Raw genomic sequence first — 16,050 nt, 5'->3', positions numbered from 1 at the left:
GAGAACTAACGAGAGGAGAAGAGGTGCTCAGTGTATCCTAAGATGCCCCCCGGCAGTCTTGGCCTACAGCGGCATATCTACAGGCTAACCTGAGCCAGCCCTAACTAGAAGAGAAAATGTTAAGTCTACTCTTAAATGAGGTGACCATGTCTGCCCCCCGGACTGAAAGTGGAAGCTTATTCCACAGAAGTCGGCCCCACAACCTATTTTGGGAAGTGACACCATCTAATTGTCTAAATCTGTTGTGGAAACCTGAAGGTCTTCCTCGAGTTTGGTTTCTTACTGAAGCTCAACGTGTTGGGTATTCAGAGCAAGTTGAGGTGAAAGCCTTCTGCACCGGCTCCTTCACTGAACATGTCCATGCAGCCGCTGAGACGAGATCTTTTCATTGTTTGTAATGTAGGCTTTCTGTTATGAACCCTGATGACATCACTGTGCCACCGGCAGGGTTATGCTCTCAGCACCAAACATGACGAGTAAAATAGGTTTGCCATTTAAAAAAAAAAAAAGTATCTTTTAAATAGAGCATTTTGCAAAGTAGCCTGGTCTGGTTCCACAGGACAGAACTGTGTACACGTCATCACATATCTGAATCTAAAACTAGTGACGCTTTAAAGCATGTTGTCAGCTTTTCAAAGACATGTCTAACATTCAGTGCATCACTTTGCCTGTAAAATAATACAAACAGGCAGTGAAAGTTTTAGATGAATATTACAGGATTGTGAGAAATCTAGTATGGCAGCCACATTAACATCTATTTTTGGTGTGCGTCTGTCCCACGCTGTGGGATGAAGAATAAGACTGAGATGTCTGACCATGAACAAATCAGGCAAGAGCCCCACTGACCTGACATGCAGATAGTGTGATGAAGCACATTGAAAGGACAGAGGAGCTTCCTCCTCCATAGATGATGGCAGTTTTTTGTGATTTCCAAAGCTGGAGGACAGCACGAAACCTGTTGATCACATGTAAACGGTGGCTAAAGAAAGCAACACCTGGCCAAATGTCAGTCTTGGAGTCTTCATACAGGTAGGGCTCCTTCAATGAGGCCAAACATGATGAATTATTGTTATGATCTTCACTTTTCATTATCAAAACTACTGAGACATCAACAGCACTCTTCCAAAGAGAGATTCAATTCAGTTTGTTTGATATAGCCCAAAATCACAAATACAAATTATCCTCGGTCCTCGTAGGGCTTTACAAAATGTACACACAAAGTGCGATCCACATAAAGTACGATCCACATCCCTGTCCCGGGACCGCACATCGGATCAGGATAAACTTCCCTAAATAAAGATGGTAAAAACCCTTTGACTGGGAGAAAAGGAAGAAACCTTCAGGAGAGCAACAGAGGAGGATCCCTCTCCCCGGAAGGACAGAAGCAATAGATGTCATGTGACCAGAAAGAACAACGTAACAGTTACAGCACATTACATGAATATGACATAATTCCCTTATTCTCTGAAGCTGATCTAGATGATGCTGATGCTGACCCAAAAGCTGCTTTAATGAACAGTTTATGGCTAGTAAGTGATTTATTAATCATCCATCAGTAAAGCCTAAATTCATGATGTATTGCCCGTTAGCAGATGAACCTTAGATGCTGAGTGTCTGAAGCATAGAAAACAGAGTTCTTGTTGTTCAGTTTACCACCTCGCTGTTAGAAGCAGTATCTTCCCAGATGTGCACTGTTGATGATGACATCATCAGCTGAATGAAGAAATCCACATAAGCAAGAACATCACACAGAACACACACATGATCCTAATTAATTAGAAATGCAAATAAGGAGCCACATCTTTGATTAAGCAGCAGTCAGCTCCTTGTTGGTTTGTGATGTCCTCCTCTGATGCCTAGTTGTGGGGAGCAGGAAGGTAAAAAGTATTGGGACACAGAAAATGTTGTAATTAATGTAGAAATGCTTAATGTGAGATATTTCTAATTAGTCCCTAGTCCCTCCTTCTGTTGCACCAGACACTCTTTTGGCCTGGCAGCTTCCCCGTGTTCGACAGGATGCAGAGGAATTATAGACTAATTACACAGAGACGGGCATTGGGATTCATCTGGCCCCGCAATTTACATATGAGCTAATTAGCATATGATGGAACTAATGACTAGTAATTTAGTCAATTACAAAGCTGGGCTATGTCATTACACTTTTAGTAAAAGGGGGGTTTGGAGGAAAATGCATTGTTTCAGACAAAGCAGAGCAGTCTTTTCACCTCATGTGTCCAGGTTCACTGTACACACACTGCTGGACACGCTGAAGGCTAGTGCCCTTCTCAGGGGCACGGCGGTCAGGGGAAGTAGTGTGACTATAGATGTTATAAATATCTTCACAATACGACAAGAGACCTGCCATCGTCAAAAAGAGTCTGCGACAACAACACTCATTGTATATGATAGAACACAACAAAATAACATATATAACACGACATACATTAAAAAACATAACACAATACTATAAATAATATAACACAACTCTATAACATTTCACAATACAAAGCTACACTATATATAACACATCACAGAGCTACACTATGTATAACACATCACAAACACTATGTATAATACATCACAAAGCTACATAACACAAAGCGACACTATGTATAACACAACACAGCTACACTATCACAAAGCTACACTTTGTATAACACATCACAAAGCTACGTAACACAACAAAAAGCTACACTATGTATAACACAACACAAAGCTACACTATGTATAACTGTTAGAAAAATTCACTCGACCCCCTCAGAGTAAAATCATTAAAACAGGAACATTTATTCGTTGCAAGGAAGGACCAGAGTCAGAAGTACAAGTTGATGGACAAATTGCATATCCAAGACTGCTCAAAGATCTCTCAAAGAACCACCTCTTAAATACTCATCATGACCCACTAACAGAAACCCTCATGACGTTTGGAAGAAATGGTCATATGATAACAGAGGAACGGCTCGTTCTTTCAGACAGAAACATACAGATTCCCCAGTCTCACCGCTATCAGGAGACATGTTGAGTTTGTGTGTAAGATTAAACAGAGACAGTAAGATGAGAAGTCTGAATATAACAGTGAAACAGTAAATGATTAAGCGTGAATCATTTTTTCTTCCAACAATAACACATTACAAATCTACACTATGTATAACACAACACAAAGCTACACGATGTATAACACACACACATATATATATATATATATATATATATACACAATACATCACAACACAAAGAATCATGTTGTCAGGTTGTTAATGTTGTTGGTTATTGTTATTGTATTTGTATTGTATATTTATTGGTTATTATATCTTTTAATGTTGGTGACTATTTGTATTGTAATTGCACTGTATGTGATTTGTATTGTATTTGATTTGTATTGTATGATTTAATTTGTTTTATTTCAATAATGTTTTTTGTTAATTTGTTGTTTTTTTAAACTTTAAAAAAACATTTTTTTTTACAATCGCTCCAGCACGATTTTGAAAACAGGACTCGTTTTGTCACTTTTAGCTTTTCTATTTTTCTAATATTATCTGTGATTGATTTTTTCAGCGATATTCAGAGATTGATTTACATGAATATATTGCCCAACACGGCACATGAATTACAGTTCATTTCAATTTCTTAAAACAGGCTTTTTGCTGCTTGGTTGTTTTCTATTGTTGTTTTAAACATTTTTCTACCAGTGGTCTTTTTATGCAAACATCTTGATTGATGAGTCAAAGATCAAGCGTTCAGGTGACTGTGGCTCAGTGGAGAGTGGGGTCAGTCTGCATTCAAAGGATTCTTGGTTCGATCCTGACTCTGCTAGTCTCCACGGTGTGTGAATGTTGTATGAACAACATTCACCAGCTAAGAATTGATAATAATTGCGGGGTATGAATATTTTTAAAAAAAACGCCACCATGCTGGCACACAATCTCTATGGTAGAGGAACTATCTGGTGGAAGAATTTGTTATTTAGCTGTCTGAAGCCGGTCCTGCTAATGCCCCTCCTCTTGACCTCCTTCTGCTGACACGGATCGTGCTCCATGTCTACTACTCATGATATGAATACCTTCTGTCATATTCATGTAATGTACTGTAACTCTGTTACGTTATTCATTCTGTACACATGACATCAATTGCTTCTGTCCATCCGGGGAGAGGGATCCTCCTATATTACTCTTCCTGAAGGTTTCTTCCCCGTAATTTTTTTTTCTGTTTTGGTGGCCAAATGGACTGTATTTGTACACTTGGGTGTGACATTTTGAATGGCAGTGTTTTGAACAATTGACTTTATGTCAGACTCCTGTGTCTAATGTAAAGAGTGGTGAGTGGTGTTTAGGAAGTGCCATTGAGTGCACAGCTGAACATGTGTTTGAACTTGATCTGAGATTTTGCTCTCTGAGGGTCTCAGTGAGTGTGCTTTATGTGGCATTTCAACTTTTGAAGTTTCTGCGATCCTCAAACAGAACCCGGATCTTGAGCGGGCTTATTTATCCTAATGACTTTTTAAAGTCAATCCGCATCACAAAAATCACATATATGTTTCTTGACAGGATTTTATTACTTATAATTTCAATAGTTTAAAACTTTAGGCAGAGACTATTTTACTCTGTTTTGTAAAAAAATTGCTTGTGAAACTTGCATATGTTTTTGTTACTATTAACTGTTTGAGTATGATGTTGTGAAGAGGTGTGTCTCTACTGCCCTCTACTGGCACAGCATGCACTATGAATTGGACCAGGACAGCTAGTGTCTGCACACTGGAAGTCTTTATTGGTTCTTCAACCTGACAACCAACTGCTTACGAAACAGTTATTTACAGCCGTGTAAATTCCACTTGTTTCAAACTGAAAGAAAGTGTTAAAGGCATGCACAGGTTCTGATTCTGGGAATAAAACATCAAACATTCAAAAGGTTGTTTCTATACACAGAACACAGTAAAGGATGAACATGTAATCAAGGATTTTTTTTCAAGATGTTTAGCTGTTTAGGTGTGGGAAGTGCCTGATGCTGTCTAACAGGAAATAAACATCAGTAAAAGAGGAGTCTGACGTTTTAGTGAATATAATTGCAGTCTTAACCAGTCTGATGAGAAGATTCATCTTTCAATTAATCTCAATGTTTATATCTGTGCATCAGTGACCGGAAAATATGTTGTGAAAACCCAACGATACGTTTGTGTGGACATTTCTGAACTCCAAATAGGTTTCAAATCAACGAACAATGCTCAGTTAGTATTGTTGTGACACCATTAGTTTAGCAAGCAGAGCAACTTGACTATGGTGAGAAAAAAGATCCTGGTTTGTCTTAAACAGACAACATAACAGCCATAACTATCATACATAAGCTCTCCTGTCCGTCCTTAGTGCTGTGGTTATACTTAAGCAATAAAGTTCGAAAGGCAGTACTGTATTGTTCAATAATGGACTGTTCAAGGGTGGTGTTAGGCCTGACGCGCAGCGGAGGGCCAGCAACCCTTGAACAGTACATTATCGTACATACAGTACTGCCTTGAGTTACATTACCGTTTTACATTAATGTACTGTTTACATTATAAACAGTATTAGTAAGCTGCCTTTCAACCCAACATAAGTGTAGACACCAAAAGTTGTGTATCGCATTTCAGTAGCGTAGAGACACATACGGGACTATAAAACTGACTACCTGGTCAGTAAATCTAAGCAGGGTGGAGTATGACACCCAGCCACCGATGAAAATAAGTGCTCTCGCTGCTTCTGTCCGTCTTTTCTCCGTTATTTCCCCCCTTCATGATGTTTAGAGAACTTGCCTCACGTCGCGAAATTGCCGACGGTGATTTCACTGGAAATCAGCACTATTTTGTGATCAAACCCTTTTCGTGCCTGCGTTTCCTGTTTTACGCACTCGCTCCCCGCTAATTAGTCTGCTCAGAGCGTTAACTACTCTCTCTGACATTCTCATCAAAAAGTCTTCCCCCTAAAATATCAAAGTTTACACGACACATGTGTACGCTATTATAGTGTGTACGTAAACAGTTAGGGCTTTTATTGTGGAGGGGAAACGGAAAAAGAGGAGGATTTGTTCGAGTGAAAAGGGAGACAAGAATAAAGTGGTTGCAGTCTTTTCTTACCTAACGGAGCAGCGTGTTTTTATTTTATTATCATAAAAGTATAGACGCAAGAGAAGCCCCCGCTACACATGTTTGGTAAATGTTAAGCTGGAAAGGACCACTAACGGTCGTGCAATTTAAATCTAACTGTTATTTTGAGTGCGCACTGATATGGAACGCTGGCTAATGTAAACAGGCTGTACAGTACTTTATTGTCTGAATAAACTACTCCTACCCTAATCGTAATTATACTACGTGATTCTCAATACCTATGTCATTTGTTCTGACCAACATGTGTCCTGGCCCCTGGGCTGATGGTCCATGATGTGTTGACTCGCCTGGAAGCTCCAGTTCATCACAACCTCCAACTCTTATTGGCCCAGACAGAAATCATTGGAGAAAGACTGCGGAAGCCATAGGGTGCTGCCTGTGTCTATTATGATTATAAATATGAATCGCTGGTGATAAGTTCTTGGAGGAAAGGTAATTTCTGTCTGATTGGCTCCCGTGGGAAAATCTAATTGACTTTTCCTCACCGGGCCTCCACATCGTGTCCATGAAGAGGTTCATGATGAAATGTTCACATGGGCCTGATTTACGTTCTGACGGCTCTGCTGAGCCTGTTTGGTTCTGTTGGAAAGTGTATCTTTGACTTTCAATGGACCTAAACTAGAAGTTTCAGTGATTAGTAGATTCTAAACTAAAGATGCTTTCAATGAACTCCGTCCCGATTGTTATCTTCTCATCTCACAGATTTATCCTGTCTGAACGTGTCTGTGATTATAACTAGACAAAGTTTAACAATCACCTCCAAGTAAAAGGAAAAGGTTCTGCATGAGCACAATAAACAACAGCATGTTCATGTCATATGTATTTAATTTCTATATTATACTTTATCTACATAAAAACGACACGGACAGATTTGACATTTACAGATGTAAAACTGTTTATGGTTTATAGGAATATCTTTGTGTACATTTTGGATATTGATAATCACAGTCTTATTTTTTTAATACAAATCTATTCTACAATGTTGGATAAAACCTCACATACTCACACAAAAATAATTCAACATCCGTTGCCTATAGTCTGTTCACCAGATAAAACATGAAAAAGAAACTCTGACAGCCGGAGTTCTTATATTCCGATTTATATTATTCTATATTAACATTACATACTTCATTCTCTATATTGTTACATAGTTATAGTTATTTACTACTTTGAAAGGACTTCAGCATGTCATAGTGGGCTCAGTTCACACAGAAATAGAGATCATCTGGATGACTGCGGCCATGAATACCAGCCGTGTGTTGGAGGGCTCTTGGGGTGAAGGTCAAGCTGCATGTCATCTAGTACAACTTTGGTCTGGACTAAAAAAGGATATCAGGTTGGACATTTATTTTCCAAGGTTTTGCAGGTAAACGTCACACAATATTGCTGTAGGAACATCAGGGTTGAGTTATCAGTTGGGTCTGCCCCACTCACATGTTGAAATACTGATTTGTAGAGGAGACATCACGCTGCATCCTCTAAGGTTGTCGTGCAGTGGACTCGGCCAGCTGGGCCTCCGCTGCGCTTCCTGCCACAGCCTGCAGTGCTGGACGCTGACATACGAATGCTCCTCACCATGGTGGGGAGGAGGGAGGAGGACAGGGAAGGAAGGGAGGAGGAAGAGGAGCTGGGGGACATGGAGGAAGAGGAAGATGAAGAGTAGGATGATGCAGAGTAGTAGTGTTGGGAGGCGGAGGTGGAGGGCTGGTGGTGCTGGCTTTTGATACTGCTGCGAGGCCAGTGATGGGCGGGGCCGACGTTAGCGTGGGACGACGACAAGGCGTGGCTAGACGAGGGGAGGAGACGACTCAGATTCAGAGATGGGGTAAAAGACTTATGAGGAGGAATGGAGAAAGAAAATGAAGGCAACGAAGGAGAAGGGGAGAGGTGTGGGGAACCTGAGGAAGAAAGGGAGGAAGAGGAGAGAGGACACATAAGAGCCGGTTGCCTGGAGCGCTGGGCCAAGGAAGGAGGAGACGTGCTGGAAGGACACTTTGAAGGGGGAGACAGAAGAGAGCGTTTCCACGAGGAGGAGGTGCAAGAAGCTGAAGAAGCTGAGGAGGAGGAGGAGGATGAGGAGGAGGAGAGGCTGTGCAAGCTAGCGGTGGTGTCTGAGCAGTGAGGAGTTGACACAGAGGCAGGCGGCTCCCTCCCAGAGCTTTGGATCTGAGAGGCTCGCAGAGCAACAACACAATGGCTACTCTCTCCGGCTGCTCTACTGCTGCTGCTGCTGTCGGCCTGGAAACAGATACCATGGAACACGCCGGCAAAGCTGAGTCATCTGTGTCTCCATTCAGACACTTGTCTTAGTACACTTCCATGTAGTAGAGTAAAAAGCCCAGAGTCCCCTTTGGGGTCTTTCCCAAAACCTCCACCATCCACTAATGTGGAACCCATCCCAGAAATTGACACTACCTCTAGTGTCTAGTCAAAAAACTTTATTTTTTTGTTTTACTTACTTGTGTGTGCTATTTTTTTAGCACACACAAGAAAAAAAAACAAAAAAAAAACAAGGACGACAAGTAATCGCACTAAAGATGCGATAGCTGGAGGTCTGAGGGCGGCCAACACAAATTATTACATGGAAGTAGTGTAATACATGGAATGAGGTGTAGTCTCACATCAACATGGCTGTTGTACTCACTGAAATGATGACTGCAACAACTTTAACTTCTTTTTCATGGCAAAACCAGCTGTGATAGTCGCCAGCTAAAATATCTGCCTAACAAATTTCCTTGAGCAGGACAATAAAGTTCATTGTATCATATCGTACTGTTAAGTGAACCCTTGTTCCCTCTGAACCCTCATCTAATACAGGACCAGAGCAGACTCTGGTCCTGCCCACTTTAGCTGCCAACTTGTCTGAAGTCCTGCACAAGAAGCGAGGCTTACATTACAGATTTACTGGAGACCTTTTTTTAAATCAATAGATTTGTAAATGCACACAACATTTCAATGGAAATGCTCCTCTACAAATGCTCCACGATGGATTTGATGGGACTGATATCAGCATCACATTGCGTTTAGGGCTGCAACAACGAAACGATAAAATCGATAAAAATCGATTATTAAAAAAGTTGGCAACGAATTTCATTATTGATTCGTTGTGTCGCGCGATTATTACGCCTCTCAATAAGTCACGGGGATGTTTAAGTATTGAACCAAAAAGTTGAGTGGAGTGGAGCGGAGCGCGCAGCGCAGCAGACAGAAGGTCTGCATAGTCGCGTTGCGTGTACAATAACTTAACAGCTAGGCCAGTGGTTCCCAAACTCAAGAATGCCAAGGCCCAATTTAAAATCTGAAAATCTTCTGGGGCCCACTCAAACCGCGCCTTATTTGACGTTGTTTTGTTTGGCGGTGCCTTTTGTTCAATAACGACAGGCGGACAAGAACAGCCGTTTCGAGCGAGAGCCTTATTGTTTTATTAATCTGTTCGTTCAAATTGTTTGTGCTTCATCAATTAATGTTTCACATAACTAACGCTAAAATTGTTCAAATAATACTTAAACTGAGAAAAAGATGTGCGTTTGGTATCTTATCAATTATCAATCGTTTTAAGTAAAATACAGAAATTTGCAACCCTAATGTTTTGACCAGGTCTTAGGACAGGAAAGAGCAAGACTAGTATCCAACTTTGAGTTTGTTTTTTAATATTTATTTGGGTATGGGAGAACAGCTTCAGGAGCCGACAAAGACAAAATAAAAAACAAAACACCTTTTGATGAAAATGCCATCAAACTCCTTACTTCTCTACTCAATATCTACAAGTGTCTGCTCTTAACTTGTTGTGGAAGTCACAAAAACGTGTGAACATAAACTCCATGGTGTCTGGGTTCATAGTCGTATCCGTAGTCCCACAACAGCCTGAATGAAGCCGCTATCAGCGCTCCTTCCGGGTGACCGGCAGCAGTTTGATTCGCTGATTGGCTGATGCAACTATTCCCTCCCTCCGTCGTCATGGGGACGCACCATGACGACGACAAATACGCGCCGCCGGATGGCTTCAGTCCCGCCTGTCATTACATCTTACCCGGATACAAAAGATATATTTTTCTGATTGGCTGTAGCCCATTTCTTTCTTTGATTGGCTGATGAGTGGCTCCTCACAGGGAAGGAGGGGGTTGATTCCTCCGAGGTGAGGGCAGCGCGACTAAGTCATGTTTGCGCGTTGCGGCACATTAAATAGCCTGGAGTTTTTTTTCAGCGTGAGGAATAGGATGTGTGGCGGAAGGGCGTGATTTAAGGTCGAAATGAGTGACTGTCACGCTCAATGACTGACACTTGAGAGCCCTGCATACATAGTTTATAAATCAGTTTTCTTTTACTGGTACTGTTCAGTAGTAAGGGTCCCTGTTAGGGACAAACCACTGCTTCTCTGCTGACAGGCATCAGCGGCGGATTTGCGCATGCGCAATTCATGTTCAATCCAACGATGAGCGTGCCGCGCGAGCCTGCCGGGAAGGTAGACTGAGCGCCTGTGAAGCTTTGTGAGGGGAGCGACTCTGCGACCCGCGGCAGCTGAGAACAGAAACTACATGACAATACGTGCTTTCACGTCAGCAAATCGTCCAGTGAGGCTGCGGAAGTACACGCGAGAACCTTAATACATCGCCTTCAAAGTAAAAGCCCCCCCGTTTTTTTTTTTCAAAATTAAAAACGTTTTATTTATTTATTGTAAATGGCCTCTCGCGGCCCACCTGCAGTACCTTCGCGGCCCACACTTTGGGAATCACTGAGCTAGGCTAACCGTTGTCGTTAGCTCGCTAGCAAGTCGTTTAATCCCCGTGTTTGAGCCGCGCTGTTAGGTTAGATAACGTCTTCGTTTTAAAATACCGCGGGGCTTCAAGAGAAGCAACGCGTAAATATCTCCTCTGAGATGCAGAAAGCAGACCTGCGTTCAGTCAGATATAACGTGGCTTCATGCAGAGGAAATGCTGCTGGGATTTGTAGTTCGATATCTAATTAATAAGTAAAGTGCAGTCCGTAAGTTATCCGTTGATACATTGAGTTGTTACTTCTGGAATTATCATCTCTTGTTCTCTGAGTGTGTACGTCTGTGAGTGTGTGTGTTTGTGAGTGTGCGTGTCTGTGAGTGTGTGTGTTTGTGAGTGTGCATCTCTGAGTGTGTGTGTCTGTGAGTGTGCATCAATGTGAGTGTGAGTTTGTGTGTCTATGCATGCGCGTGTGTGTGCATGTCTTTGAGTGTGTGTGTGTGTGTGTGTGTCTGTAAGTGTGCGTGTCTTTGAGTGTGCAAGTGTGCATGTGTGTGAGTGTAGATTGTAGTGAAGTTTTGACATTCAAACAAATCCTGTTAAGTTTTCTGATTTGTATTTCTTCTTTTTTTTTTTTATAAATTCTTTATTGTTCAGATTATTTGCACTGTGAATTTGCACTGTCAGTTCTGTTTTGATAATAAAAGGTTGCAAATTAATGCTTAAAAATATTATTTTTTATCCGATTAATCGAAAAAATAATCAACCGATTAATCGATTATTAAAATAATCGTTAATTGCAGCCCTAATTGTGTCATTTAACACCTAAATCTCATTAAACACTTGAATCTTCCAATATGAAGATTTAAAAAGTAAAAGCATTTCCTCTGTTAAATCCCACAGGAGGAAGCCCAGATGTATTTGTTGTACATAAACAGCTTGTGTGCAGATGTTGCTGCACCTGTTTCTTTGTAATGACCAATGCAGATGGAGGGCTGCAATTCTTCCTCTCTGGCAGGGTCTCTATGTTAATGGTCATCGGCAGCATGTGGCTCACAAACGTTCCATCACATACGACACAAATACTCCTCTCTTTGTACATATTCTTACTATACTGGTCAAACACATGTAAGTAATAAAGTAGTAACACACATGACTATTTCTTCTCCCTGAATCAGAACCAGTGTATAAAAAGTAAAGGTAAACAAACTGTCAGAAAATATAAAATATATAAAATCCCTTTGACTCCATTCAGAAAAAAAGTTGGAATTGTTTTGTAATCACTTCATATTTCATTAAAGATTTGACATTGTGATCAAGAGAATTTGTCATGGAGCGCAATATATGCAGTACTAAGTACTTCATGAAGACATACTCTTTATGGACATAAATGTGAGGGTTAATTAATGATGGACGTTTCAACTGGATCCTTAATATTTGTACATCATAGCCTTTGTGTGTACTTCTTTCAGGAAAGACGTTTTGAGAGTTTTTGACACCCAAATATTATTTCCACAACTCACTGTCAGATGAAGAAGCGTGGTTATCCACAGTGAACATGCAGGTTCCATGCAAGTCAACTTCCACTTTCACAACATTAACAGGTAGTTTTGGAAATGGGGACATTAATGGGTACTATAACAAAATCAGGGAGTGTATGTTGAAAGAAGTGTAAGAGTTGTAGCCATAAGAAAACAGATACAAATTGAGGAAGACCCACACAATCAGACAGATATGCAGCAGCACAGAAACAACACATTTAAAACTCACTGCAAACACTAAAATACAATTCCCTCTTTTTTCCAAGCTATTGACCAGCTACTCTCTAATTCGTGCTACCCAGTTCACTACAATCCAAGCTATTTATTTATAGGTTGTTCAATTAAAATGTCTTGTTTAGATGTAATTTCAGAAGACTGATAATTTATATAAATAAGATGGGAGTTTACTTTCTCCACATGACTTTATTTAACTGTAGTTTGGTTACTTGCTTCTTGATAATATGATTATCAAGAAGCAAGGGGAGTTAAGGGGGTTAAGTTTAGTTTCCATTAAGCAGTTGTATGTACTGATTACTTGACAACAAAAGGGAAAAGGTTTTTAACCTGCTAGCGTAATTCCCCTTCAGTCTATTCTGTCTCAGAGCTGCTATGCTCAGGTCAACGGTCACAGGTCCTTTACCTGGCCGGGCTGCTTCTGGGTGGCCTGCTGCTTGCCCTTAGGCATCTTCTCTGGTGAGCTCGAGGAAGAAGCATGACGAGATTTGATGTGGGATCGCTGGGCTGAAGAGCTGGAGCTGCTGCTGGAGGTCTAGCAAGAAGATTCATGGACAAATGGTTTGTTAGTCCAGACTAGCTGGAACTCTGCTATCATTAACATGTAGGAGACCCTGTATTTGTACGATTGCAGCTGCAAAAGCATCAGATTCAAGCAGCAATTTAAGATCCATTATGACATCATTGTATTTCAAGTTATTCAACCCAGTAGCACATGTATTTCTAAGTAGTCTAAGGGGAAAATCAGTCATCAATATTGGTTGAAATGGGAAAGCAGGAAGGTATCTTTGAAAATATATACATTAATACATATCAAGCAACAGAATCAAAGATATGATTGGTAGACCGGAAATGTGTGTTGAACAAATAAATGATTTGCATGAGCGAGGCAGCAATTCATGGGAGTCTGATACAAACAAACACAACTATGTTCTGACTTATGGGAGTCAGATACAAACAAACACAACTATTGGACTTAACATAAATACAGACAGTCTAACTGGCAAACTTAAGCAGATAACTCAAGGCAAAAATCAGTTTCCTGTTCAGCCTGAGTACACATTCACTGTCGTTATTTATAGCCATTTTGCCATTTAGCTGTTAATGGTCATGATAAAGTTTTATCTTGTTAGCTGCCTTTGTGTACAAGTATAAAAGAAAGATTCAAGAATACATAAGCGTAGAGTCAGAGTAGAGAGCCCACCACCAGCCCAACGTCACTGAAGCCAGAGGAGCATCAGACCTGTTTCTTGGTGGATGTTTTCCCTGAGTCGAGTGGAGATTGTGGCTTGGCTCTCTTACTCTGAGGTGGATTTGGGCCCTTGAGGATCTGAGACGCAGGCCTCTTGGATGGGCTTCTCTCCCTCTCTCGTTTGACTTTGCCTTTAAGATGAGCCGTGTCACTGAGGTCAAATAAGGAATCAGGGGACTGAGGAGGTGAGGACACAATGCTGGAGGGAGAAGAAGGGCCAGACATACTGTCCACACTGATTTCCAACTGTTTAATAGACTCTCCTAGATTGTCAATAGAGTCTAACGTGTTCCTGCAGAGCTCCTCTACCCGACCATCAGACTTTGAGTGTTTGGTGTTAATGGAAGGGGAGACCTGGATGTTTCTGTTACAGGTGTTGTATTCACCCAAGTTAAATTGTTTGGTACTGATGGTCTCAAACCTCTTGCATTCTTTTGTTGTCGTCTTCTTGGTCTCCTTCACTGCCTTGATGTCCAATGTTTTTTCCTCCTCTTCCTTAAAAACAACAACCTTGAGAGTCTTCTTTCCTGTTTTGGTCGTCCTTGTACGAATGGCCTGGCTAATTGCAGCCAGTTTGTTTTTGGGGAATTTGAATTTAAATTTCCTTTTGGTCTCTTGCTGTCTAAGCAAGTCTGGTTTACCTTGGTCTTGGGGAGTTGAGATGTTATCTGCTGAAGGGATTTGATTGTGCATATGTAGAGAACTCTGACCTTTCCCTGTGGTATCTTTGATGTCTACGTCTGTAATTATTTCAGTAATGCTAATTGTTCTCACGTTCTGTTTCTCTTCGTCCTGCTTTGTCTCCTCTTCGTCCACGATATTTTCTGGAGAGAGTATCCTATCAAGATTTTCTTCACATTCTAAGATGGTAGAGAGACGCTTGTATGCTGACTGAATGTCCATAGGCTCATTCAAGACAATAACAAGAGGTGTCTTATCATAGTTGTTACTGTCCTGGAAAGCTTGGTTGTCATATGCCTGATAAGTGTGTTTACCAGTGCTGTCGTCCCCGGCTACAGTCTGTAAGTCAGAGTCCCTCATTTCACTGAGGTCTTCATCTCTAGACTCTGTCCTGACTCTTGGACTCCTGGTCTTAGAGATTTTAAGGCTGATTTGACCCACCGGGGGTGGTGGAGGAGGAGGTCCCTCATTGTCCCAAATATTGGGGCTCAGGCTACCTCTTTCTTCTGTGTGTTGCAATTGGTCCCTGTATACCTGCGCTGATGCATGCTGGTTCTGCTTGCTGTTGTAAGTCGAGCTGGGTGAAGGTTTTAGGACAGGAGAAGCTACACATCCCTGACCTGAGCTCAGGGACCTATCCTGCTTGACGTCTATCACTCTGTTCTCTGGGGTATTTTCTTTTTGCAAAGTTAATACTACCATCACATTTGACTTCTTCTCAGATGGTACCTCGTTAGCAATTTTTTCATTTGTCTGGTCAAGACCTGTGATGTCATTAGCTTGAATATTTTCTTTTTGTAGAGTAACAATTGTTGTAAACTTGACCTTCTTTTCTGCTGAGTTTGGGGAGCGCACCTGTCCAACAACTTCCTTGTTCATCTGATCATGACTTTTCGAGGAAGGATCATTTTCTTTTTGAACAGTTGAAACTGTAAGTAGCCCCGTCTTCTTTGCTGTTGAAATCTCATCATTCTTGTGGACAGTCTGAGCCTCTTGTGAAGCTGCAGATGCGGGTACCTTCACCTTGTCTTCTGTTGCACAATTTAAGGAAGGCACTTGTTTACTCATATTCTCCTCTGTATCCTTCTTTTGTGGACTTACATTGCCTTGCCTAGCTTCAATATGGTCTTCCAGTCCGGCTGCTGTTCTGACTTTATTAGGGCAGCAATATGTAAATCCTGTCTGAGGAGCTGACTGCTGGTCTGATGCTGCAGACTCAGATGTCTTCAGATTGGTCACCAGTGATACTGGAGATGTTCTTACTTCTCCTTTGCATTGCTTATTTCCACCTGGCAAATAATTCTTATTTGACAGTTCTGTGTTCACCTATAATTAGAAAAGGCAAAAATAAACAATTTGTATTTTGGAAATTATAAATAAAACATCTTAGATTTAGTCTTTTATATCCCATTATACATGCTCATTAAATGTACAAACTGTAGTGAATGTACAAATCCAAATAAAGACTTACTTCAGAGTTTTATACTTGCACACTCTAAA

The 16,050-nt window shown here is 41.1% G+C and overlaps 1 protein-coding gene across 1 annotated transcript in view; it reads right to left on the bottom strand.

The window, feature by feature from the left end:
• Positions 1–7,030: 7,030 nt before the first annotated feature.
• Positions 7,031–16,050, bottom strand: part of LOC137802295 (sickle tail protein-like) — a 131,299-nt gene continuing 122,279 nt past the window's right edge. Inside the window, exons 22-25 of the mRNA XM_068600095.1 lie at positions 14,314–15,876; positions 13,861–14,226; positions 13,034–13,152; positions 7,031–8,360 (exon numbers count right to left, since the gene is read on the bottom strand). Of these exons, the coding sequence (XP_068456196.1) occupies positions 7,595–8,360; positions 13,034–13,152; positions 13,861–14,226; positions 14,314–15,876 (2,814 nt within the window). The 3' untranslated portion in view covers positions 7,031–7,594. The remainder of the gene's footprint in view (positions 8,361–13,033; positions 13,153–13,860; positions 14,227–14,313; positions 15,877–16,050) is intronic.

Source organism: Clinocottus analis, unplaced genomic scaffold, assembly GCF_023055335.1.
Source record: "Clinocottus analis isolate CAN_PGR_092001 unplaced genomic scaffold, fCliAna1.0.p SCAF_11, whole genome shotgun sequence".
Taxonomy (NCBI): Eukaryota; Metazoa; Chordata; class Actinopteri; order Perciformes; family Cottidae; genus Clinocottus; species Clinocottus analis.
Note: the sequence above shows the minus strand (reverse complement) of the source record. Positions and strands in the feature narration are given on the sequence as shown.